A 26,211-nucleotide genomic window follows, 5' to 3' on the forward strand; every position below is an offset into this window, starting at 1 on the left:
GTTTTGGTGTCCTCTCCTCCGATCCTTAACCATCTCTCCTTGTCTCTCTCTAGGAGCAGAGCCCCAGTAACCAGACGTCTCTGGCCATGATGCAGGAGCCCCAGGAGATGGTGGAGGAGACGGTCACCATCGAGGAGGACCCTGGCACGCCCACCTCCCATGTGTCCGTTGTCACCTCCGACGACGGCACCACACGACGCACAGAAACCAAGGTACTGAGGGAAGCCAAGTTGACACACAGATCACATTAGGTAGTAGGTAACCATGCGCTGAATGAGAAGGAACTCAAGGCTCACACACTAGATTTCAACTTTAATGTGACAAATTGTTTGGGGTGGGTGCAACCCTGTGAAATATATGTAGCAGGTTTCTGCAGTAAAACAGCATGATGGCTGTTTTATGATAACTCTGTTATCATAAAAGTTAAGGTCTGTAAGGCCAAAAGTTAAGATCTGTAAGGCCCGTAATCCTTTAGCGAGATGTGTTTTCTATCCTTTTCCCTAACCCAGATGTTGTCTTATTTCTTGGTTCTCATTCTGTATCAGCTCCTACAGTATTTTGTGTTGCAGGTTCTTTTTTCTTGATTGTCCTCTTGTGTTTTGTTGTTTCTATATAAGGATATGTCAACTAACCTGAAGGTGAGTTGGACCCCCCCCCCCCCCCCCCCCCCCATCACTTTACTATCAACTCACGTCACCATTTTTTGTGTGTGCCCATGTCAGCCACTCCTTCAACCCTGTCACACAGTCTGTCACTCTTACAGCATCACAGCCACCCCAACGCTGCACAGCTCCAGTACTCCTACCGTTACTGGCCTTCCTAAACACAGCTCACAGCTTTCCCCCTTCAGTCAGCCCTGCTCCACGCTATGCACACTACCTCTCCAGAAAGTGTCTCAGTGCAGTGTGGTTACGTCCCGAATGGTACCCTGTTCCCTATATAGTTCACTATAGCCCAGAGCTCTGGACAAAAGTAGTGCACTATATGAGGAGTTGGGTGCCATTTGGGACGCAGCTTGGGACTCGCCCCACATCTCCAGTGAAGCAGAGATGTGTTCTGTTCTGACAGTCTGGTTCCCAAGGGAGGGACCCTACGGAGGGACCAAGGGTAGAGCTGCTGGCACATTAGAGACACTACAGAGTTTGTAATTAAACAGACCAGCTAATCGCTCTGTTTCACTGTGTGTGTTGCTATCCTATTTACTGTAGGGGATTGGACACACTCACTCACGCACACACAGCTAATAAAAAATAGTCAAGGGCTAGGGCTTGGGGAACGAGAGTCACTGTTTTTAAGGACACTTAATTCCACAGGGACGAGACAGAGGATGCTTTTTGGAAGTTATTTTGAAGGGAAGAAACAGATTCATCTGGATGTAAGCCTTGGAAGAGACGGTTTTGACTGTTGCTTTATAATTGTGGCAAATGTATTGGCAAGGCAGCTTGTGATGGAAGTTTGCACACGTGATGTATCCAGACTCATCTTCACATCTCTCTCATCTTTTCAATTGATGTATTATTGGCTTCCTTTCAACAGGATGCTGAAGCTAGCTACACACTGCATTTCCTTGAATGCCTTCTGAGTATCCCCTCCAAGCACAGCAAGATGAAACACTAGGATTTCACATCACTCTGCTTTTGGAAATGCATGTTTTTTTATGATAAACACATTTGCACACAAGGCAAGCAGCAGTATAGGCAGCAGTATCAGTAGCCAGCCACCACACCTAAACAAACAGACCATAACAAGGCCTAACAAGCCTAACTTTCTACCCGCTCCAGCTGTAAAGGAGTGAGTCAGTGTGCTGGCTGGTATGTGGAACTAGCTAACTGGTGAGAAGGGAAGGAGCTTCACCACACACACACACACAAACAAAGGAAAGTGGCTCCACCACGTCCATCCTCCATCTCCCTCCCAACACACGGTGCTTTTCTTTGGACATTCTCCAGCTGCACTCTGGCTGAATGGTGAATGTTGGGTGAAACACTACCACTGTTCTTAAAAATAGATAAATAAAACAATCAAAAACAGTGGCATTCCACCCTGTCCTGTGGATGGGAGTTAATGAGGGTTAAGGCAGGCCATATAAACAAATTAAACACAACAGGGAGAAAGGTGTGAAGGGAAAGAACGAAAGCCACTCTGATACAAATTGCAAAACAATTTGATATGCGATTTTACCCTGTCGTTTTTTGGTGATCTTCTATTCCTATGTTATTGAATCATGTATTTTCAAACAACTGTGATGCCCAGTACTACTGATTGACCACCTCGGCCCTCAACACTTTCCCATAGGTGACCAAGGTGATCAAAACCATCACCCGCCGCAGGTACCTGCCAGTGACCGTCACAGAGACCCTGGTGGTGCCAGGAGGTTCCATCACCCCGCAGTCCAAACCCAGCACCCCGGTGCCCACCCCTTCTCCCACCCCCTCCCCATCAGAGACAGACCCAGTAAAGAAAACAAAGGCACCCAAACGTCTGGTTTGTGGCTTGAAGTGAACCCCCAACCCCTCCCACTTGCACCTCCCTGACCCTAAACCTCCCTAAATGCTTACACTAACCCCCAGCTGGTGTGTCAGTTTGAGCTCTGTCTGTCTATAGAAGTTGAATGTGGCAGAGATTGTGAAAGTGTTACAGCACTATAAAGACTGAAAGTGACGCCTGCCCTCCCTTTCTCCTCCCCTTTTAACAGCCTAACAGTTGGTAAACATATGCCCCAGTTTGACTGCAGGCACCTTTCATTACGGCAAGGTAGCACGCTGCCTTCGCCACATGGCCTCAACACACACCAGCATTTAGAGATTCTCTTTTAGCCTGTTTACAGTGATCTAGTTGGGCGCTCTCTGAAGCACCATCCCCAGTCCCAGTAGTGCTTGTTTAGCGTGTTGTGATCTTCCAACAGATCAGAGTTTCTGTTTGAAACCTGTCTTGCGTTTTTTCGTGCTGTACCAGCGAAGGCTCTTTAGAAGTCATGTTAGTACAAACATGAAGTGTATGTCTAGGCTTCTCTCCCTGGCTGAGTTGAAACAAGGCCGTGTTCAAGATGGAAGGAGTTTGGGCCACTGCAGATTTTCAGCTTGTGGTGGATTAGGACCATAACCAGGATTGAAGAACACTGCTGGATAGTTCAGAGTAGTGATCCTCAACCCCAGATCTTAGAAATCATTTCGACACTTCAGCACAGTGTAGCAGGCATGAGGTCGTTTTAAGTGAAGAGACCTAGTCCCACCCAGGTCTGTACTCAATTACCATCACCACCTCCATTGAAATGAATGGCAATAAAAGTCCCCTAATCGACCAGCTCAGAAGAGAAGCCAGCCTGTCATTTCAAGGCCAGTGGTGGCCTTGTGCTCAAGCTGTTTCATTAAGTTAAGAACCAGAAAAAGGCTTTATTTTTAACATGAAAGGGATGATTATGTGTGAGTTACATGCAAAGCGAAGGGGGAGCGGCTATGCCAGTGTAGTGTGAAGTAACAAAAGAAGGGCGAGCTGTAGATGTTATGGATGCACCGAAATGATTCACGAAGAAGAAATGAACCTTGACATGACTTAAAGTCGACAGTTTTCTGCCCGTTAGAATTTAAAATAGCTCACAGTTCGAGAAACGGACAGTGTGTGGACAAACTAAAGTCTTTGTGAAAATGGGATGAAGATTACATTTTTAATGAGTGTGAATGTTTAGCATTTATCATTCACATTTTGTTCCCTGCTTCCTCTTTTGAGGAGATATGTTTAATACTTTATTGAGGTTCCTTGTTATTATTTCATGCCGTTGATAAAATTCTGTATATAAATATGACTATAAACCTGGTATATTATAATTACGAGTTCAGCAAAGTGGTTGGATCACAAAATGTAACTAATCAGAAACCAGTCTCTTTCTGTGTTCATGTGAAAAAGCTCATTTCAGTGAAGTACTTGTCTGCCAGTTGAGTGGGAATGAACCATCTCTGTGCATCTTGTCAGGCACAACACGAATTGTATCAGAGTCAGACATAGGGCCCCCTCCAATGACGATTCATTTTCATCAACCTCATTAATTTTGAAGATTAATTTATAGCCGCGGACAAAATAGCCAATTATCGGCACTGCAGAATTCATTGGGCAGCAAATTGGTTTCTGTATAGGTGCTGAACCTTAGGAGGAGGTGAGATGCTGCTAGCCCTCCCTGACTGCCAGACAGTTTCAGCACTCTCAGACAAGTAGGAGTGTGATTTGTTAAGGACAAGGTGTATAGACACATATATATATATATATATATATATATATATATATATATATATATATATATATACAGTTTACTATAAGACCGTCACAGTTACCAGTTATGATTCTTAATTCGTCCCAAACTGCACCTTATTCCCTTGGTAGTGTACTACCAAAGCCCTATGGGCTCTTGTCAAAAGTAGTGTACTGTATAGGGACAGGGTGCCATTTGGGCTGCAGATTCTGACCATGCACCTTAAGTGGAAGTCAAGGTTCTGCGCTCTGCATCCAAGGCTGTTGTCCTACTACTGCCCTGAACAGATGCTCTTGGAACTATTATTGGAACATGTCGCAGAAACTCAACCTTACTTCCAACACCTACTAGCCTCAAGTTTTTCTAAATAGAAATGAATTAAAGGCAATGGTACGACCTTTTCTTGTCACTGAGTTTCCCAATGCATGACTTTGACCTGTTGTTGACAATGCTTGTGGTCTGATCAGTGTGATACTAACAACTTCAGAGGTCACTCATCTCATTCCTCAGCCTCTCTCTCACTGTGTGGCATCGGCATCCCACTTTCCAGTCTGTGTGATTCAACAGGCTACATCGGTGTGCTGTGTCCACGCTGTGTCTCAGTCCTAACCACCTGTCTCTCACTGTGGGTAACCTCGTCCCCAGGCTCAGTTGTTGCCCTATAGAGAGAGCCGTCTGGGGATGAGATTAATCTGTGGTCTCTCTGTCTGGTGGGAAACCTCAACATAGTGTTCAGTACAGTCCTGTCCAGTTGATCAGAATGCTTCAACATTGTTCTCATCAACTGTTGCTCATGGTGTGGCCCATACACACGACACAGACTTCCAGGATTGGGTAGTAATGGATGAACTACTAATGTGATGGGGATTAGGTAATCAGTTGTTATCTCTGTCTTTGTGACCTCGTCTCCTCCTCTAGGTGACTAAGATGGTGAAGACGGTGACCACGCGGACGGTTCGCCAGGTGCCCCTGGGCCCCGACGGCCTGCCCCTGCCTGAGGGCTCGTCCCCGCTGGGCAGCTACACAGACTCCATCGACCGGCGCTACCTGAAGAATGGCGAGCGCTACATCACGACGCCGCAGGCCACCTCCACACTCACACGCTCCTACAACAACTACAACGACTCCTACAGCGACGCACTCCCCCCCGACGCTGGTGGGAGTCAGTACGGTGGGCGCCACTACGGCCTCCATGACGGCTACGGCATTGGAGACGCAACGGACAACTACGGCAGCCTGTCCCGCGGAGTCAACTTCCGGCCACCTCGCTACCCCTACGCTATGGCTAACAGCTATCGGCCAGAGAACAGCTACGGGACCCTACCCATCCGGAAGGATGACTACGGCCACGTGGCCCAGCCCCAGGTCCCCATGGGCAGCAGCAGTGTGGACCTGAACCGGTCGCAGCCAGAACGCTTCCAGCCAGAGCCCTACGGACTGGAGGACGACCGCCGCAGCCTGGGCCCCGAGGAGGAGGAGCCCTATGACCTGGAGCCTGACTACTCCACTGCTAGCCGGCGCCAAGGCACGCTGCCAGGCACCAACCGCGGCAGAACCATGAGAGAGCCGCTCCGCGACGGGCCACGCATCAGGTGAGAACGAGAGACGTGACAGAATGCTGTCTGTTTTTAGTTGTCTGAAAATGTATAGATGACCTTTGTTCTGTGATTGGAAGATAGGATTGGACTGGTTTTGTTTTGGTTTAGGGTGTCTGTAAAGATCTTGAAAACAGGTCTTCCTTGTTACTTAAATGTTGAGTAAAGCTTTAACCATTTATAAGATATTAATAAATTGTGTGTTCACCATCTGTTAATCATTACTCCCACATTTACCATTTACTTATTATTAGTTTTCTTTTTGCAGTCCCTGATCTAAAGTGAGCGCTATTTATACATTATAGATACTTTCTAAATGTTTTGAGTGATCAGTGTAATTTCTCACAAAAAGATGGGCATGCTATTGGTAGACTTTCCAGCAGTACCTGGTCGAAGAATAATCACACAACACAGGATGTTTAAGGAAATATAAATGTGTGAATAAATACCTACTAACATTCATAAATGTGGGTGTAATGATTAATAAATGGTGAACACACAATATATAAATTCATTTTAAATGGTTTATTAGGTACCCTTAAAATAAAGTGTGTCATGACTGTCCACGGGAATCCAAATAGGTCAGATCAGGTTTGCAACGAATAACTTCAATCAGACCCCCTCTCACCCAAGATATGGAAAGAAAAACCAGTGGGGGTTAACAACTCATGACCTGTTGTAAATCAAGAAGATTCAGGTCTGCACTCTCAAGATTCACCAAAGGAATGTACTTACTTTCAACAGACTTTCCCGCTAAAACTCTAACATGTTTAAAAGCGAATACTGGAACAATAACACTGAACGTGGGGAATAGTCAGAGGCGATCTATAGAACACTAATGTCATTTTTTTTTATGTCAATAAAAAATGTATAAAGGAAATACTGTAACTTGGAAAGTCTACCCACTACATATGCACTACATATACTATGCGTTGTGCATCTAATATGAACAATTATGAAAGTGTTTTTGTTAAGACTTTGCACATTGAGTAGTTACCACCTGGAGTGAGGTCAGGGAGCATGCCAGCCTGCCGGAACCTCCCCGTTTGAGCAAACTGTATAAATGATGGGTTAAGAAAAAACACATTCGACCAGAAAGACGTGAAGCTGCAGCTCCACATTTAAAGTAGTTTGAAATTTGAATCGCAACACGAGGTGGAGATTATAAACTCCCCTCCCGGACAATCACTGGTACAGCTGGTTAGCTGTCCTAAGTAAAGTATCTTTGAAAGCTAATTTAAGTAGGACCATTCTGTTACTCTGCTAAAACCATTGTATAATGCTACTCTCATTAACGAACTGGGGAACCATCGACACGGCTGGCTAGCCTATCTTCAAAGAAGCATCTTCAAGAGCGAATGTAAGGAAAATCAACTCTGTAGTTCTGTTCAGGACTACACTACATGTCACCGGATACCGGATATCTACAAAGAAGAACAACAGTAGAAGATTTGTCGGAACCATTTGGGACGATCAGAGCCTTACAAGCATGCCGCGAAAAGGCCCAACCCCCTTTCCAAGGCGGCCCTGTTCACCGAGAGATCCACCGTGATCCCAGGCATTTCACATAAAGACATTCAAGATTTCTTACTCAAAGCGGGCAGCGGTTTGTGTTCAAAGTAACAATTAAACATAGTTAGTTAATTAGATAAATAACAGTCTTCAGATTAATGTTAAAGTCATGTCTCGACAAGTGTTACCAGGTGAAGTATATGTAGCCAGGATTAAGACTCGAGCAGGGGGGCGAATAGCATTTTGGCTGTGAGAGTTGTTGATTGAGTGTAGCCAGCCATGTGTGTCGTCCTCGCTGCAGAAGACACAGGTTCTTTCCTCTGTAGGTGACGCACTAGGAGGATTAGTTCTATGCATGGCTACAGTACAGGCATAGTCTGATACACGACAATAATAGTTTGCTCAAGATTAGGCAAATTAAGAATACATGTCTTGTTCTTCCAGCATGGGTGAGAAACAACTATGTGTGTGTACATTTAAAAACATATGTATTTTCTCATTGACTGATTCCTACAGAGAAGGTCTGAAGGGAAGAGAGCTTTTGATTTCCATGTTCATGCAAATGGCTGTTGAACGTGTGTTTCTGTCAGAAAGAGAGACTGATAGAAAGAGGGAGGGAAATAGAGAAAGAGAGCGAGAGAGAGAGAGAGAGAGGCAGTTAGACAGAGAGAGAGAGAGAGAGAGAGAGAGAGAGAGAGGCAGTCAGACAGAGAAAGAGAGAGAGAGAGAGGCAGTCAGACAGAGAAAGAGAGAGAGAGGCATTCAGACAGAGAAAGAGAGAGAGAGAGAGAGAGAGGCAGTCAGACAGACAGAGAAAGAGAGAGAGAGAGGAGAGAGGCAGTCAGACAGAGAAAGAGAGAGGCAGTTAGACAGAGAGAGGGAGAGAGAGAGGCATTCAGACAGAGAAAGAGAGAGAGAGAGAGAGGCAGTCAGACAGAGAGAGAGAGATAGAGAGAGAGAGAGAGAGAGAGGCAGTCAGACAGAGAAAGAGAGAGAGAGGCAGTTAGAGCGAGAAAGAGAGACAGAGAAAGAGAGAGAGGCAGTCAGACAGAGAAAGAGAGAGAGGCAGTCAGACAGAGAAAGAAAGAGAGGCAGTCAGACAAAGAGAGAAAGAGAGAGAGAGGCAGTCAGACAAAGAGAGAAAGAGCGAGAGAGAGAGAGAGAGGCAGTCAGACAAAGAGAGAGAGAGGAGAGAGGCAGTCAGACAGACAAAGAGAGAGAGAGGAGAGAGGCAGTCAGACAGAGAAAGAGAGAGAGAGGCAGTCTGACAGAGAAAGAGAGAGTCAGACAGACAGAGAAAGAGAGAGAGAGTCAGACAGAGAAAGAGAGAGAGAGGCAGTCAGACAGAGAAAGAGAGAGGCAGTCAGACAGACAGACAGACAGACAGACAGACAGACAGAGAAAGAGAGAGAGAGTCAGACAGACAGAGAAAGAGAGAGAGAGACAGTTCGACAGAGAAAGAGAGAGAGAGTCAGACAGAGAGAGAGAGGCAGTCAGACAGAGAAAGAGAGAGGCAGTCAGACAGACAGACAGACAGACAGACAGAGAAAGAGAGAGAGAGTCAGACAGACAGAGAAAGAGAGAGAGAGACAGTTCGACAGAGAAAGAGAGAGAGAGGCAGTCAGACAGAGAAAGAAAGAGAGAGAGAGAGAGGCAGTCAGACAAAGAGAGAGAGGGGCACTTAGAGAGAGAGAGGCAGTCAGACAGACAGAGAAAGAGAGAGAGAGAGGAGAGAGGCAGTCAGACAGAGAAAGAGAGAGAGGCAGTCAGACAGAGAAAGAGAGAGAGGCAGTCAGACAGAGAAAGAGAGTGGGAGGGAGGGAGGGAGAGACAGAGACACAGTTAGATAGGGAGAGAGGGAAACAGATATTGTTAGACACAGAAAGAGAGACCCTGAGAGAGAGACCATAGAAAAAGGGAATCATATTAAATTTTTATTGGTCGCTTACACATATTTTGCAGATATTATTTTGCGTATAGCGAAATGCTTGCATGGAGATGGAGGTAGAGAGAGAGAGTGTTAAATACAGGCTCCAGTGTTGTCCATCTTCTTCCTTGAGCCTCCTCACTGGACTGTCAGTAACAGGTCTCCATCTGCCAGAAAACAGACAGTTAGCCTCTGACAAAGACCCCAAAATTGACCCTTGTCTCCTAATAACACCACCGTATCTCCCTTTGTGATTGTGCAGTCCTCCAGGCCACACCAATGTCTACTTTTCCTGTACTCTGTAGCACAAGAAAGAAACTTCAAGCATGCTTGACTTAGGACAGGCGCAGGACGAGGAGCAGTGTGTGTTTTAAAGACCTTTTCTTTTTTATCAATGATCTGTGAAAGATGGATTTATTAATTTCCATTGGAAGAGAAATTAAATGTGGGCCTTGAGCCAGTTTTAAGGGAATTGAACTGAGGAGGTTTGTGAGGGAGGAAGATAGGAATCCTATGTGTGTGTGTGTGTGCGTGCGTGCGTGCTGTTTCTGTCATGTAGATGTTCAAAGGTGATGTAGAGTAGCAGTGTAGCAGCCTCTGACAGTGTCGGGCTGAGTGTCTGGGACATTCCTAATCACACACACAGGCAGCATGGTGATGTGTTGTATTTATGCCTAGCACAGGACAGGGAAGTACAAATTGAAGGTGCTTCCCTTTAATCAGAGATTCCGTCTGCATGGAATGCTCATGCACGCACGCACGCACACACACACACACACACACACACACACACACACACAAACGCACACACAGCCAGAAATTGATTCACTCCACTATTGGCTTGAGGAGAAGCGGTTGCTGTGACAGGCAATTACTAATACTAATACATACAAGCACACACACATCTGATTAGGCACTTGACAGGTGGCTAGCTCTCTGATTAATTTCACGAGGCAATACCCTCGTCATTTCTTTGGGAAAAACATAACATGCCATCTTTCCCTGTCTTTCCAACACACACCATCACTGATATCACCTGCTGTGTCACCTATCAAACAAACAGTAACACATCTGTAATACAGTCTCTCTCTCTGTCTGACTGCCCCTCTCTCTCTCTGTCTGACTGCCTCTCTCTCTCTCTCTCTGTCTGACTGTCTCTCTCTCTCTCTCTCTCTCTCTCTCTCTCTCTCTCTCTCTCTCTCTCTCACACACACACACACACTCATTAGTATGTCTCCGAGAACATAATACAATATCGATGTTGCTGTAATGAATGTGTGAATTAAAGCACTTTAATTACAGCTTATCTTCTAGTCGCTTTGGGAACCGTCAATTAAAAGGAAAATAAAAATTAAGATGTTTAGCGCAAAAATGGTTTCCTGCGCTATCGTCGACCATACATTAGATCAACATGGTGGAGTTCTAGTCATCTATTACAGGGTAGGAGGGACGAACTGGGCCGCCCAAACTTGTAGTCTTTAGTTAGGTGTGTGTGTGTGTGTCCAAATTGAATTGTACAGTATGTGGGTGTTCTGTCCCCCCTCTCACTTGGTGTGTGTGTGTGGGTGTGTTTCCACCCACTCTCTCTTTCTTTCATCCTTTGTGTGTACATGTGTGCTTCTATATATGTGTGTGTGTGTGTGTGTGTGTGTGTATGTGTGTGTGTGTATATCTATATATATATATATATATATATATATATATATATATGTGTGTGTGTGTGTGTGTGTGTGTGTATATTTGTGTGTATATATTTGTGTGTGTGTGTGGTTGTCAGCATGATTAATAGCTGCTTTTGAACTCTGCCAGACAATGGCGATGTCTGGAGCCAATCTCAAATCGCTCATCTCTCCCTGGTGTGACCGGGGCCATGCTGCAACTGCCTGCCCACCTCCCCCTGCCATGGGGCCTCCAGGGGTCACCATCAGCAGGCCTCCAGGGGCTTCTGGGCCCCTCCTCCCCATCTACCTTAATGGAGAGGGGACATGTCACATGAGCGAGAGAGAGAGAGAGAGAGACCAGTACTCCGCTGAGAGCCTGCCAAGACTAGAAGTGCATAGCTTTTAGCATGAGACAGATATCTTTCTTCTGTCTTATTAGAAGTTTGTCACAAGAAGTTGCCCAATGATGGGGAAACTAAGTTCTGAACAGTGTTTCTTCAATGTTTCTTTTCATTGAAGTAAGAAACAAACAGATAATGAGAGCATAAGCAGTTAGAATACAACAGGAGCATGTTTCTGATGTTTTGTAGCCATGCCTCTTGTGAATCAGAAATCACTTATTGCTCACATTCATAACTGAACATGACCAATCTGTTGTGTGTATACTGGATAGTCACTGACCTCATAATCATGTGGAAATGTTCCTCCAAACAGAGATGGACACATTATGTCTCCACTGCTAATCCTTTGAGGTTTGTCTCCTTAGGGATTGGAGAGGGTCAGAGACCACAGGAATAGAGATTTGATCTACATAATTGACAGAAGATGACAGGGAAAGAATAAGACGGATGTCCCTGAAGCCTTTTTCACTGTGCTGGCTGTCACTCCTACACACTCTCTCTCCTTTCTCTCTCTATCGCACTCACTCACTTTAGCAGCTCCATTAACATGAGTGTGAGCTGCTTCTGTAATCATCCTGTGAGCATTATGCCTGACGGCGGTGCCGGCGGTAGCTGTAGCTTTGAGGCGGCAAGGGCCTTTCACATCCTGTGATTAAACCCCACCTATATCAACACAATGGTGCCAATTTAAATGCAAATGCTGACATTCCCATCACTCAGCCCGCACCCCGTTTACCAACCCCGTCATCAGGTGTATCTTAAATGAGTTCCAGTTCAACCCCAACTGTACACTGATTCTCAGTGTGTGTAAGAGTGTGACGGTTGATGTATGCGCATGTATCTGATAGCAATGAAGACATAATTTGGTAATGCCCTCTATAACTCTCTGTTTCTGAGGTTTATTCACAGCAGTGTTGATTTGGCTCGTCATCTTCTATTTCTGTTAGCATTTGAATCCCCCAACTGTATTTATGAATGTGTGGTTAGACCAGACAGGATGTTCACAAAGGAATGCTTGGTACTGTATAACCTCTACTCACTCACAGCCTTTTTCCATCTATCATGCAGCTATGGTTAGCCTGGTTCAACTAGACTGAATGCTTCTCTCAATGGTGAGCACAGGGCTCAGACTGGTTTATCCAGGCTAGCTGAGAGGCTCTCCAGACCAAAACCTCACTGTAGCAGGCAGGCCTGTTCCAGCCTAGCCTTAATGACTGGGGCTTAATCAGAGCAGAGCTCCTAGCTCTGGGGCCTTCCTCATTACCAGGGCTGAAGGCAGAGCTTGAGGTTTGTGGTGCTTCACGTTCCAGTCCACCCTCAACCCTCCTGGTTCCTGGAATGGTTCCACTGTACATTCCTTAGACTGGAAGGAACCATTCTGTGAGAAAAAGGAGGTGGTGAAGGTAGACTGGACTATACCATTCCATTGAGATGTCCTCAACCAACACCCTTCAAGGAAGTAGCAGTAAGGTCATTTTTGAAGCTGAAGAAGGAGACAACTATTTCAGAAGCTGTCTGATCAAGGCTACCCTTGCAATTAGGCCATGATAACTAAACCTAACCTCGTACCACAAGACCAAAACCACACGAATGCCTTAGAAACATAGACTTTTCTTGGCATTTGGTGTCTTTCAGCTTAGTCTGCTTGTGGCTCACATTTCAATGCAGCTGCTTGTCTCTCCAGACCCTGGTCTTGTGTTTAGCTGCTTGTCTCTCCAGACCCTGGTCTTGTGTTTAGCTGCTTGTCTCTCCAGACCCTGGTCTTGTGTTTAGCTGCTTGTCTCTCCAGACCCTGGTCTTGTGTTTAGCTGCTTGTCTCTCCAGACCCTGGTCTTGTGTTTAGCTGCTTGTCTCTCCAGACCCTGGTCTTGTGTTTAGCTGCTTGTCTCTCCAGACCCTGGTCTTGTGTTTAGCTGCTTGTCTCTCCAGACCCTGGTCTTGTGTTTAGCTGCTTGTCTCTCCAGACCCTGGCCTTGTGTTTAGCTGCTTGTCTCTCCAGACCCTGGTCTTGTGTTTAGCTGTTTAGCTGCTTGTCTCTCCAGACCCTGGTCTTGTGTTTAGCTGTTTAGCTGCTTGTCTCTCCAGACCCTGGTCTTGTGTTTAGCTGCTTGTCTCTCCAGACCCTGGTCTTGTGTTTAGCTGCTTGTCTCTCCAGACCCTGGTCTTGTGTTTAGCTGCTTGTCTCTCCAGACACTGGTCTTGTGTTTAGCTGCTTGTCTCTCCAGACCCTGGTCTTGTGTTTAGCTGCTTGTCTCTCCAGACCCTGGTCTTGTGTTTAGCTGCTTGTCTCTCCAGACCCTGGTCTTGTGTTTAGCTGCTTGTCTCTCCAGACCCTGGCCTTGTGTTTAGCTGCTTGTCTCTCCAGACCCTGGTCTTGTGTTTAGCTGTTTAGCTGCTTGTCTCTCCAGACCCTGGTCTTGTGTTTAGCTGCTTGTCTCTCCAGACCCTGGCCTTGTGTTTAGCTGCTTGTCTCTCCAAACCCTGGTCTTGTGTTTAGCTGCTTGTCTCTCCAGGCCCTGGCCTTGTGTTTAGCTGCTTGTCTCTCCAGACCTTGGCCTTGTGTTTAGCTGCTTGTCTCTCCAGACCCTGGCCTTGTGTTTAGCTGCTTGTCTCTCCAGACCTTGGCCTTGTGTTTAGCTGCTTGTCTCTCCAGACCCTGGCCTTGTGTTTAGCTGCTTGTCTCTCCAGACCTTGGCCTTGTGTTTAGCTGCTTGTCTCTCCAGACCTTGGCCTTGTGTTTAGCTGCTTGTCTCTCCAGACCCTGGCCTTGTGTTTAGCTGCTTGTCTCTCCAGACCTTGGCCTTGTGTTTAGCTGCTTGTCTCTCCAGACCCTGGTCTTGTGTTTAGCTGCTTGTCTCTCCAGACCCTGGTCTTGTGTTTAGCTGCTTGTCTCTCCAGACCCTGGCCTTGTGTTTAGCTGGTTGTCTCTCCAGACCCTGGCCTTGTGTTTAGCTGCTTGTCTCTCCAGATCCTGGTCTTGTGTTTAGCTGCTTGTCTCTCCAGACCCTGGCCTTGTGTTTAGCTGCTTGTCTCTCCAGACCCTGGTCTTGTGTTTAGCTGCTTGTCTCTCCAGACCCTGGCCTTGTGTTTAGTGGCTTGTCTCTTCAGACCCTGGCCTTGTGTTTAGCTGCTTGTCTCTCCAGACCCTGGTCTTGTGTTTAGCTGCTTGTCTCTCCAGACCCTGGTCTTGTGTTTAGCTGCTTGTCTCTCCAGACCCTGGTCTTGTGTTTAGCTGCTTGTCTCTCCAGACCCTGGTCTTGTGTTTAGCTGCTTGTCTCTCCAGACCCTGGTCTTGTGTTTAGCTGCTTGTCTCTCCAGACCCTGGTCTTGTGTTTAGCTGCTTGTCTCTCCAGACCCTGGTCTTGTGTTTAGCTGCTTGTCTCTCCAGACCCTGGTCTTGTGTTTAGCTGCTTGTCTCTCCAGACCCTGGTCTTGTCTTCCCTGTGGTGTTGGTTTACTTTATCTTTAATATCAGCTCAACCCCGGCCTACTGAATATATAAGGATTTAGTGTCTAGTTACATTGCTGCTTGGGTAGGAGCTTTTTCTCCCAGTTCATCATGTATTGATTTCACTGGTGGTAAAATGTAAAACGTGTTGCCATAAAAGCTGATATGCTACCGAGGGGCTCATTTAAACCCACAAAGTAATGTGCCCCAGACACAGCAATACCATGATGAGATTCTCCCCTCGCAACGTGCACTAGGGCAGCCGGGAGAAATTTAAAGGATATAATTAACATAAAAATCATTAAAATTCAAGTAAATGCTGGAGCTAGCTCCATAACCACCAGCACTCAGTTAGGGCTGTCGCCCCTTTTTGTTGCACCGTACATCATAGATGACTGGCCAGTTATGGAAGTATGATAAACAAGCCTCTCTGGGTGGTGGGGTGGAGGGGAGGCTACAGTGGGTGGCGCATAGTGTGCAACACTAATTAGATTCCCCTGTCCCATTTCCTGTCTCTAGCTCTCCTGTTTTCCTGATGAAAAGACGTCAGAGTGGAGAGTAGAGAACAGAACTAGCGGAATTAAACTTAGTATCATAGTATCGTTCCTACCCCAAACACAGGGAACCCCCTTGGGATAGTTCCATTATGGTGACTTTGTGTGACGATGGTTATTTTCCTCGGTCTGTTACTATCTTACCCTTAAGTGTGTGGAACAAGTAAAATCATTATCATTAATAAACATGTGTACTGTTGGGGATACTGGAGCACCAGGGTTACAATAAACATGTGTACTGTTGGTGGTACTGGAGCACCAGGATTACAATAAACATGTGTACTGTTGGTGGTACTGGAGCACCAGGGTTACAATAAACATGTGTACTGTTGGCGGTACTGGAGCACCAGGATTACAAAAAATATGTGTACTGTTGGTGGTACTGGAGCACCAGGATTACTATAAACGTGTACTGTTGGTGGTACTGGAGCACCAGGGTTACAATAAACGTGTGTACTGTTGGGGATACTGGAGCACCAGGGTTACAATAAACGTGTACTGTTGGGGATACTGGAGCACCAGCGTTACAATAAACATGTGTACTGTTGGGGATACTAGAGCACCAGCGTTACAATAAACATGTGTACTGTTGGTGGTACTGGAGCACCAGGGTTACAATAAACAGGTGTACTGTTGGGGATACTGGAGCACCAGCGTTACAATAAACATGTGTACTGTTGGTGGTACTGGAGCACCAGGGTTACAATAAACAGGTGTACTGTTGGGGCTACTGGAGCACCAGGGTTACAATAAACATGTGTACTGTTGGTGGTACTGGAGCACCAGGGTTACAATAAACATGTGCACTGTTGGGGCTACTGGAGCACCAGGGTTACAATAAACAGGTGTACTGTTGGGGATACTGGAGCACCAGGGTTACAATAAACATGTGCACTGTTGGTGGTACTGGAGCACCAGGGTTACAATAAACAGGTGCACTGTTGGGGATACTGGAGCACCAGGGTTACAATAAACATGTGCACTGTTGGGGATACTGGAGCACCAGGGTTACAATAAACATGTGCACTGTTGGGGCTACTGGAGCACCAGGGTTACAATAAACAGGTGTACTGTTGGGGATACTGGAGCACCAGGGTTACAATAAACATGTGTACTGTTGGTGGTACTGGAGCACCAGGGTTACAATAAACATGTGCACTGTTGGGGCTACTGGAGCACCAGGGTTACAATAAACAGGTGTACTGTTGGGGATACTGGAGCACCAGGGTTACAATAAACATGTGTACTGTTGGTGGTACTGGAGCACCAGGGTTACAATAAACAGGTGTACTGTTGGTGGTACTGGAGCACCAGGGTTACAATAAACATGTGTACTGTTGGTGGTACTGGAGCACCAGGGTTACAATAAACATGTGTACTGTTGGTGGTACTGGAGCACCAGGGTTACAATAAACATGTGTACTGTTGGTGGTACTGGAGCACCAGGGTTACAATAAACATGTGTACTGTTGGTGGTACTGGAGCACCAGGGTTACAATAAACATGTGTACTGTTGGTGGTACTGGAGCACCAGGGTTGGGAAACATGGCTACAGTATTCTTCAGAACCCTAATGATCTGTCAGTCGTGAGATCGCCTCCTCCTCCACCACTCTGAGATGGAAATGAAGAGTTCCACTTTTTTCCCCCTTCAATGAGTCCTCCTTGAGAATTGATGAGCAGAGAGCATTGTGTTGATCACAGACCAACGAGGGCTAGGGAGGAAGGTTACTGGAGGGGCCTGGAGACAGGGGAGAGACTGGAGGGGATTGTGTGGAATAGAGGGGCTCTCATCTGGGACGTGTAGGCCTACCTCGGGACCCACTTCACCACAGAAGAGCTAACTGCTTAGCACCATCATACTGTATATATAAATGGAATACATCTCCCTTAATGGCTCTGGCACTAAGCTAACCTGGGCCCAGTCTTAGGGAGGCAGCCAGGACAGGCAGGGCATTAGCATAGTCTTTGGTGAGGCAGTGTTGGGTCAGAAACCTCCCTGTGGGTATGGTTGGGTTCTCTCTCTACTGCTGCCTCTCCTCTCCTGGCCACAGGGAGTGTGCAGCTGAACACTGTATGCTGGAAACACTCGGTTTGTTGTTTTTTTACAAAAAAAGAGAAATAAATACTGAACTTGTTTTTACATGGATTCCGTGACACGGTTAGCTTTTAACAGCTTGGACTGTTATTTCTTGTCTCGGAATCCCGCTTAACAGACAGGTTGAAGCCTGCTTGACAGAGCCGCTAACCAGCTGCTAGCTAAGCTGCTAGAAATCAAGCTAACGAATTTAGTCCCAGATGAGTTTTGCAATGGAGCCCTTTTTGTCTGGAGAAGTAAATGAACGGTTCCAGCTCTGTAGGAGCTGTATCTACTACTCTTTGTTTCGGGGCAAACTGATTCCAATACACTCTAATGACGCGGGTCTTTCTCACAGGCTAGAAGTGAAGACAGACACATCGGGGATGCAACTGTGCGCGTCCTTATCCAATTCCAAGCTGCATATTGTAGATATTGGAAAAACTTTCCATATTTACTTTTCATCAGCCAACAAGATGATTAAGCCAAACGAACAACAAAAGAACTAGCCTATGTCAATCTACCATCCCCGATAGTACAAAGTTGACCTATTCTGTGTGTGTGAGAAATAAATATTCCAAACATAGTCTGGGACAGTTGTGGGATGCGATAGATCCCAAATTTATACAACCATTAGCATTTAAAAAAATGTTTTTAAGCAATGAGGCTGACAGATCAGAACATTTAGCTTAAAATGTTGATAAACTATTAGGCTATTTCTTCACATTATAAGCACAGCAATACACACACGGGCAGTAAGCTATAAGCGCAAATGTTCCATTAGCGGGAAAACACCATTCTCAAAGTGCATTTCTATGGCGAAACTTATCTTCTCCAAACTTGAAACGTGCTGCGTATGTATGCCAGTTAGACTCTACACCCCTTGTAAAGCTGATTGTGCTTCATTTTAAGAAGTTATTTGGCCACTTTAGTTGTGATACAAACTTTAAGACTGGACCTAGCAAGTAGCACAGCGGCTGTGTCACAACAGGTCGTGACTGGGAGTACCATAGGGAGGCGCACAATTGTCCCTGTGTCGTCCAGGTTAGGGGAGGGTTTGGCCGCCGGGGGCTTTACTTGGCTCATCGTGCTCTAGCAACTCCTTGTGGCGGACCGGGCGCCTGCAGGCTGACTTTGGTCATCAGTTGAACAGTGTTTCCTCCGACACATTGGTTCGGCTGGCTTCCAGGTTAAACAGTCCAGGGGAAAAAAATACATGTCATCTATGTACTTAAATAGTGATTGGAGGACGCTTTTCCCGTGGTTCATTTTCATGCCAGTCAGGTAAGCTATAATCCTGTTGTAAAGAGAAGCAATGTGCTTAATATTAGGAAAGTTGATAAATAAATATAGTAGGCCTAGCCTATAGGAAGCTGATGGGATCCTCCTCTTTTTAATAGAGGCCTCAATTGCATAGCATAAAGAAATGTTGCGCTACTTGAGCTCATGGGCTCTCATTAAGAGATTGATTAGATTTTCGATTACATTCGCATTGATGTCAGAGTGATTAGAGGGACAATAGAGTGCTGAGTACCAGATAGTTAGCAAGTTTGGTATGCTACTAATGACCATCAGCAGCATCAGAGCTTAGAGAAGCCTAATTAATGTGACTAAACAGTCACATGGAATTTGACTGCCATCATGACTCGTGACCGCCGGTGTAGCGGTAATGTGATCATCGTAACAACCCTAGCTGAGACATTCTTACTAATCTGCTAGAGAACCAGTTCAGATTCAAGTGTAACTTTTGTGTGACTGAAGCCTTTAGTGAGTGGTCTAATGCTTTAATATTTAATCATTTCTGCTCTCCAAATTCATATTTATTATATAAATAGCCCCATTTAATTTTGTCTGGCTTGCTGTTTCAAATTAAATTCTTTATTTCTGAATGTCTGTTTTTCTTTCACTCGCTCCCTCTTTCTTTTTCTCTCTCTCCCTCTTTCAATCGCCTTTCCTCTTCTCCCTGGCTCTTTCTGTCTCTACTATCACTATGTTTCTCTCTCTCCCTCTCCTCCTCCTCGCCCAACACTAACACCAGCTCCCCCATCATTATTAAAAAAGGTAAAAGAGAACATCGCTGTGAGCCGACAGAGACGGTTAATATGGAAGTGGCCCCTGTTTCGCTTATCGATGGGAGTGGCCCTCTGACAGAGCTGTTAATAACAGACCAGCCTTGTTTGTCCCCCATCTCCGTCTTTGTCCTCTTTTTTCCTCTCTCGCTCCTGTCTTTTCACCGCTCCTTCACCCCTGTGTCTATCTCCTTTTCCCCTCCATCAGTCAATCACTCTCACCTCACTTTGCCTTTCTCAACTCTTATCCCCCCCTTCTCTTTCTCCTGAAATCCCTCTATTATACAAATCCCAATAAATGCTCTCTCTATCTGTTTTAGTAGTAGTAGAAGTAGTATTGATGGTGTTAACCTTGCAGTCGTAGACTAAATTGTATCCCAATGTCCTGAAAATGTACTGAAAACATACAACTACAACTCCTCACAGAGATATATGAAATGCTCTGAACTATGTTACATGATCTTTCCTCAAACGTACCCCCCCCCCCCCCCTTTTCCCTCTCTTCATTATAGGGGTTACGAGGATCCCATCGAGGCGGAGATGATTGACGAGCGACACCCTTACATCCATGGCATGTACCCGGCCCCCCTGGCCCAGCCCGAGAGGGGAAGCATGGCCAGCCTGGACCGCCTGGCTGGCCGCCGCTCGCCCTCCATCGACAGCATCCGCAAGGACCCGCGTTGGCGTGACCCAGATCTGCAAGAGGTCATAGCCATGCTGGGCCACCCCATCGACCCGGTCAAGTCTAACGCCGCCGCGTATCTGCAGCACCTGTGCTACGAAAACGACAAGATCAAGAAAGATGTGCGCCAGCTGAAGGGGATCCCGGTGCTGGCAAGCCTGCTGGACCATCCCAAGGCTGAGGTCCACCGCAAGGCCTGCGGAGCCCTGAGAAACATCTCCTACGGCAAGGACCACGACAACAAGGTGGCCATCAAGAACTGTGACGGTATCCCCGCCCTTGTCCGCCTGCTGAGGAAGACCAACGACATGGAGGTCCGCGAGCTCATCACAGGTGAGTTCCAGAGACCATAGTGCCTACTGTACATCAAGAATCAACAGAGGTAAGTTACTGTAGACCAATACTATGTACCTACTACAGTATTATACAGTAGGGATGTGACAAGTGGAGAAAAAAATGTAACGTGTAGACTTCCCTTTTTTTGATTGTTTAAACATTAGTATTTTTAATGATTTCACAATTGAAACCTAACCTTAACCACACTGCCAACCTTATGCCTAAAATTAAGACCAAAAAGATTAAACAAATTTGAGTTTGTGGCTGTGGTAACTAGTGGAAACCCTACCAGACAGCGCTCACCTTACTGCTGTCCTCCACCCACTCAGCAACGATGGTATTAATGCCATTTTAGGTTCTCTGTTGTGTGCCTCTCTTCCGTGTTCTCAGTTGTCAGTACGTCCTTAATGCCCCACTTCTCATCAATGTGATGGCTCGTTGCAGTGATGCATGACAGCGTGTTCATAGTCGTCCATAATCATCCTGTTGTTAAAGAGCCACTGAACATGCTGTTTGGCACATTTGTTTTTCTGTTGCTCATTAGAAGAAACTAAAATTCAGTCTTGGAGTTGTGTTTCCTAACCGATTCCGCGTTTGGTTAATGATGTTTGTCCCCCATGAGACACTGTAGACGCAAAAGCCTATTTAATTTTCTCAAAAACCCCAGAATTAATCTGAGATAGGTAAATCGTTTTTACGTTTTTGCTGAGGATGTTTTACTTGTGCAATTTTACATCTAACTAAGGTGTTTGGTGCAGTATTTCTCAAGTTCAAAAATGCTTGACATATTGTCTTATGTAAACAAAGTCAGAGCTGATTGGCAGGTCTGTCTAATTGTCTATGCTATTGGATAGAGAGCAATCACAGCAGCTGTTAACCCCAAGTTAGAGGGCAAATGGACATCTTCAAATCAAAACCCAACCTTCATTTACCTGTTGTGATGCACGGAGGTTCTAAATTCTGTTTTAGACCAGACTGACTTCATGACAAATTTTCCTATTTATTTACACTTTGTAGTTTCTGACTCCTATCGATGCCACAAAGGCCATTTTCAGAGTTTGAACTTTGTCCTTACAGAGCAATCATTGTACAATTTCTCCATCAGGGCCTTCACGGTTTTTCGACATGGCGTCTTGTAGTCTGGTTCTAGTTATACCATTAGGGTATTGAAGCCGACATCCTCTTCCATTGACAATGGCTGCATTTCAACTGCAATCATTTCTGCAATCAGGTGCTGTGATTTTCTCACTCCGACCCTTATCGCGCTGCTGCCAACAATGGGGTGTGTGTCACAGTGCGTCTTTCAGCATTGCACCTGTACTGCCACTGTAGCTCAATTCAACCTCACAAGTTTGTATTTGATCACCTTCTCATTTAACTTCTCAAAGTAATGCCATGCAGGACTTCCCTGTCTCACTCTGCCATTTTCCCAACTTTTAACGATGATGACAGGCAGAGCGCTTTACATTCTTGGCAAATCATTTGAAAGATGCATATCTCCTCCTACTTACAGCATTGTAGCATTAGGTATTTGTTTAATTTAAATGTTTCCTTTATGATGATGATCGGAACCTGTTAATGGTAGTTTTGTAATAACTGCACTGTGATGTACATTTTTTAAATGGTTTTAACGATCTCAATTCTGTTGAAACGTCACACCCGTATTATACAACACTTGTGAGTTCTACAGACCAACACTAGCTACAGCTCCTCAGCTGTAAATAAGTCAACACTAGCTACAGCTTCACAGCTGTAAATAAGTCAACACTAGCTACAGCTCCTCAGCTGTAAATAAGTCAACACTAGCTACAGCTCCTCAGCTGTAAATAAGTCAACACTAGCTACAGCTCCTCAGCTGTAAATAAGTCAACACTAGCTACAGCTTCACAGCTGTAAATAAGTCAACACTAGCTACAGCTCCTCAGCTGTAAATAAGTCAACACTAGCTACAGCTCCTCAGCTGTAAATAAGTCAACACTAGCTATAGCTCCTCAGCTGTAAATAAGTCAACACTAGCTACATTTGAATGACAAATTAATTGCTCGGGTGTATTCTCTGTTAGGGCATTGTGATGTTGTGGGCTGAGGCATTATTGAAGCATGTCCTGCATTCTCTATCTAAGAGACAGAGAGAGAGAGAACTAAGAGAGTGTTGTTGGTAACATGGACTAAACCAGGCTAGTGTTATAGGAATTACGGTTGGGTGGTATCCAGATTTCCATACCGTCATACCGTTTCGGTACCATACCGGGGTATATGGTAAAACCGAATGTGTACACAAGGGACGCTATTGCGAAGATGGAAAAAAGGCAACAGGGATCTTGATCCAGGAGGGAATTCAATGTCTCTGCTGTAACCAAGAAGCTTGATCTTGACATCTAACCACTTAGCTAGCAAGTTAGCAAACCAAATGCATAGCTGGAGCTCTGAGCTGGATATAACTTATTTTTCTCATCTTAGATTTCTTATAGTTATACTTAGCACCCTCATAGCAAGCACCCTCACAGCTCCACTATATTGAAAATCATACCGTCGGTATTTCGAAAAACACCCCTGTATATGGTTTAAACAGTATATGGCTCAAGCTCAATAGGAATATGCTGTGTTAAACATTCGCCATGACTTGTTAAATGTCACTGAATGAGGTGTGTCTCTCTCCGGCCACATCACACCACTAATCTCAACAGGATTGGTTTGACCTGACACGCATTCAGCAGGAATGTGGGGAATGGGATCTGAGAGAGGCTTTTTTTGCTTTGTACATGTGAAACTGAGAGGGCAAATAGCAGTTTACACGTCAGGAGGCAACCTTTAGGAGTGGACGATTTGAACAACACATAGTTTTCCCATGGGACTAGCTCAAGAATGCTTTGGTAACACTTTGTATGAAGTATATAGAGTGCCTTCAGAAAGTTTTCGTACCCTTTGACTTTTTCCACATTTTGTTGTGTTAGAGGCTGAATTTAAAATGGATTCCATTGCGATTTTTGGTCACTGGAATACACACAATACCCCATCATGTCAAAGTGGAATTATGTTTTTGAAATGATTACAAATTAATAAAAAATGAAATGCTGAAATGTCTTGAGTCAATAAGTATTCAACCCCTTGGTTATGGCAAACCTAAATAAGTCCATGAGTAAAAATCTGCTTAACAAGTCACATAATAAGTTACATGGACTGTGCAATAAAAATGTTTAACATGATTTTTTGAATGACTACCTCTGTTCCTCCACACATACAATTATGTTTTAGGTCCCTCAGTCGAGCTGTCACGCCCTGACCTTAGATATCTCTGTTTTTCTATATATTTTGGTTAGGTCAGGGTGTGACTAGAGTGGGTACTCTAGTTTTTGTATGTCTAGGGTTTTTGTATGTCTAGGGGTTTTTGTATGTCTTTGTTGGCCCGATAAACAGAGACAGCTGTTTATCGTTGTCTTTGATTGGGGATCATATTTAGGTAGCCATTTTCCTCATTTGTGTTGTGGGATCTTGTCTAAAATTTAGTTGCCTGAGTGCACAACAGTAGCTTCACGTTTCGTTTGGTTGTTGTTTTTGTTCAGTGAGTTTTGGTTTATAAAAATTATGTGGAACTCTACTCACGCTGCGCCTTGGTCTCATAATTACGACGGTTTCCATCCCACGAGCAGTGAATTTCAAACACAGATTCAACCACAAAGACCAGGATGGTTTTCCAATGCCTCACAAAGAAGGGCACCTATTGGTAGATGGGTAAAAAAAAGCAGACATTGAATATCCCTTTGAGCATGGTGAAGTTATTAATTACACTTTGGATGGTGTATCAAGACACCCAGTCACTTCATAGATACAGGCGTCCTTTCTAACTCAGTTGCCGGAGAGGAAGGAAACCGCTCAGGGGTTTCACCATGAGGCCAATGGTGACTTTAAAACAGTTACAGAGTTTAATGGCTGTGATAGGAGAAAACTTAGGATGGATCAACAACATTGTAGTTACTCCACAATACTAACCTAATTGACAGAGTGAAAAGAAGGAAGCTAGTACAGAATAAAAAATATTCCAGAATCCTAGAGGACAACCTGGTTCAGTCTGCTTTCCACCAGACACTGGGAGATGAATTCACCTTTCAGCTAGACAATAACCCAAAACACAAATCTATGCTGGAGTTGCTTACCAAGAGAGTGAATGTTCATGAGTGGTCTAGTTACAGTTTTGATTTAAAATTACTTGAAAATCTATGGCAAGAACTGAAAAGGGTTGTCAAGCAATGATCAACAACCAATTTAACAGCACTTGAAGAATTTTTTAAATAATAATTGACAAAACAGGTGTGGAAATCTCATAAACTTACCCAGAAATACTCCCTGCCAAAGGTGCTTCTACAAAGTATTGACTCGGTGGTGAACATTTATGTAAATTAGATATTTCTGTATATCATTTTCAATTCATTTGCAAACATTTCTAAAAACATGTTTGCACTTTGTCATTATGGGGTATTGTCTGTAGATGGGTGAGAGAAAAAAAGATTTAATCCATTTTGAATTCCGGCTGTAACACAACAAAATGTGGTATACGTCAGGGGTATGAGTACTTTCTGAAGGCACATGTGTATCATGTACCATGTGCTCTGTAATGCATTATAAAACGCTTATAATGAATTATGTGTTGTGACTAACTATAAGTGGTAATAACATCTTATGGTGCTTTCACAGAAAATGGCAGGATGGAAGTGAATGTCTGTGAAGAACAGATGTTGTTTCACTTGTTTTTTCTTGTTGAATATAGAGGAGAAGATGTGTACAGCACATGAAGGTGTAGTGGAATATCTCTCTGTAGTCTACTGTATGTATGGTCACTCTGACTGAGAAGTCTGTGTGGGAAGAGGGATGGCTGTGCCCAGATAAAAATAACCTCCCACCGCAAGACAGGGGAACAGAGGAAAACCCCTCCCCTATATCTCCCTGTCTTTCTCTTTATCTCTCCACCTCTCTCTCTATTGGTCTATTCTCTTCTCTCTCTTTCTCCCCTGCTCTCTCCTTCTCTTTCCCCTCTCCTTCCCTCTTTCCTTCCTTCTCTGTGTCTCTCTCTCTCTCTCTCGCTTGCTCTTTCTTTCTCGTTTTCTTTCACTCGCTCTTTCACTCTCTCTCTCTCTCCTCCCTCTTTCTTTCCATCCCAGGCCTGACCATATGCTTTAGTTGCTAGAGCGAGGCCTCTATGAAAACAGCACCGTCACAATGTGTGATCAGTTTTCAGCGTGCCCCATACTGGGCATGTTTTTCTACAATTAAATATAATTGGAGCTTTAAAAATAGACAGTTTTTTATGGTCATCCACATGCTTTTTTTAACGGATTTGTGCTGTCCCCAAAACCAAGGCCAGTTCTATTCAGGCAGGGAAGGGTTGACGTGGAACTAACCAAACGGTAGTGCTTCCCTTTTCTCTTTTTCCTCCTGAATATAGGCCTGCACCCTCTAGCAAACACATAACTGAAAAGGTAGATGATCGTGGAGTGCATTTGTCTCATATATTTTCCATTCATAGACAGTAGTGAACAGAGATTTGTGGGCAAACAACTACTAAACAGGTGTTCATTCCTTGTTCTCTACTGTAATCCAACATTCATAGAGCTGCTGAGCACCCTCCCTCTCTCCCAGAAGCTGAGTAGTGGATGTGCTGTGTGTGTGTGTGTGTGTGTGTGCATACCTGCGTGTGAGCTCATGCATGCATGC

At 44.9% G+C, this 26,211-nt stretch overlaps 1 protein-coding gene across 50 annotated transcripts in view; it reads left to right on the plus strand.

The window, feature by feature from the left end:
- Window positions 1–26,211, plus strand: part of arvcfb (ARVCF delta catenin family member b) — a 310,170-nt gene that overhangs the window by 209,612 nt on the left and 74,347 nt on the right. For 46 of the 50 annotated variants that reach the window (XM_036936131.2, XM_090190983.1, XM_090190970.1 and 43 more), the window contains 3 exons: window positions 54–212; window positions 5,162–5,835; window positions 19,998–20,500. In XM_036936131.2, coding sequence (XP_036792026.1) covers window positions 54–212; window positions 5,162–5,835; window positions 19,998–20,500 — 1,336 coding nt within the window. Of the gene's footprint in view, window positions 1–53; window positions 213–617; window positions 639–5,161; window positions 5,836–19,997; window positions 20,501–26,211 lie in introns of all 50 variants that reach the window. The other 4 variants (XM_090190965.1, XM_090190990.1, XM_090190978.1 and 1 more) reach the window with 1 other exon arrangement.

This window comes from Oncorhynchus mykiss, chromosome 11 (genome assembly GCF_057628025.1).
Source record: "Oncorhynchus mykiss isolate SJ-2025 chromosome 11, ASM5762802v1, whole genome shotgun sequence".
Taxonomy (NCBI): domain Eukaryota; kingdom Metazoa; phylum Chordata; class Actinopteri; order Salmoniformes; family Salmonidae; genus Oncorhynchus; species Oncorhynchus mykiss.